General features: G+C 50.6%; 1 protein-coding gene across 1 annotated transcript in view; it reads left to right on the plus strand.

Moving 5' to 3' along the window:
- The window catches only part of LOC119581720 (multiple epidermal growth factor-like domains protein 11), an 18,007-nt gene that overhangs the window by 2,938 nt on the left and 14,381 nt on the right, over nt 1–688 (plus strand). The window contains exons 4-5 of the mRNA XM_037929845.1: nt 40–272; nt 557–688. The exon at nt 557–688 is cut by the window's right edge and continues 132 nt beyond it. Of these exons, the coding sequence (XP_037785773.1) occupies nt 40–272; nt 557–688 (365 nt within the window). The remainder of the gene's footprint in view (nt 1–39; nt 273–556) is intronic.

Genomic DNA, 688 nt, shown 5'->3' on the forward strand with positions numbered 1-688 from the left:
TATATATATAAGATGTCATTAATAGCTCTTCCTTAAAAGGCCCTGATCACGTGCGAGCATGGCTTCTGGCTCGCGTCTGGCCTGCCCCACTCGGAGACGGTCATCGACTGCTTGCCCCACTGCGAGCCCGGGTGCCTCGCCGAGCAGGAGTGCGTCGCCCCGGGGATTTGCAAATGCCTCCTGGGCTTCAAGGGACCGAACTGCCAGGAGGTAGACTTCGTGGGTGGCCCTTGTCCTCGGGCCCTTCCGCCTGTCGACAACGCCATCGTCAGGTGGGTGCTTCCTCTGACTGCAATAATACGGTCGTTAGTCTTTCATGAATCTTAGGATAATTGCCTTTCTCGTTTTCTTGTGGTTATTCATTCTCTATGATTGTTCCATAGCATTAAGATGAGGTTTTACGCCAAACTGAAACATGTCCTTCCTTCGTTTCAAAGTATGGTTAACGCTGGATACGTTAATCTGGACTTTACGATATCGGCGTCAATATTTAGATTTTTTTAAAAGCTTGTATTGCCTTTAATCAATAGGAAAACATTTCTTTCCGCTCTTTCAGCCCCAACGGAACGGTAGAATGCCTCCGGGGATTCACCTTCCCCACTGGAGAGACGAAAACGCACCTTCTCTGCGCAAGAGGCCAGTGGATCATGCCCTCAGAGAAGAGCGGGTGCCTACCTCGATGCGCCCT

The sequence above is a fragment of the Penaeus monodon genome, chromosome 15, assembly GCF_015228065.2.
Source record: "Penaeus monodon isolate SGIC_2016 chromosome 15, NSTDA_Pmon_1, whole genome shotgun sequence".
Lineage (NCBI taxonomy): Eukaryota > Metazoa > Arthropoda > Malacostraca > Decapoda > Penaeidae > Penaeus > Penaeus monodon.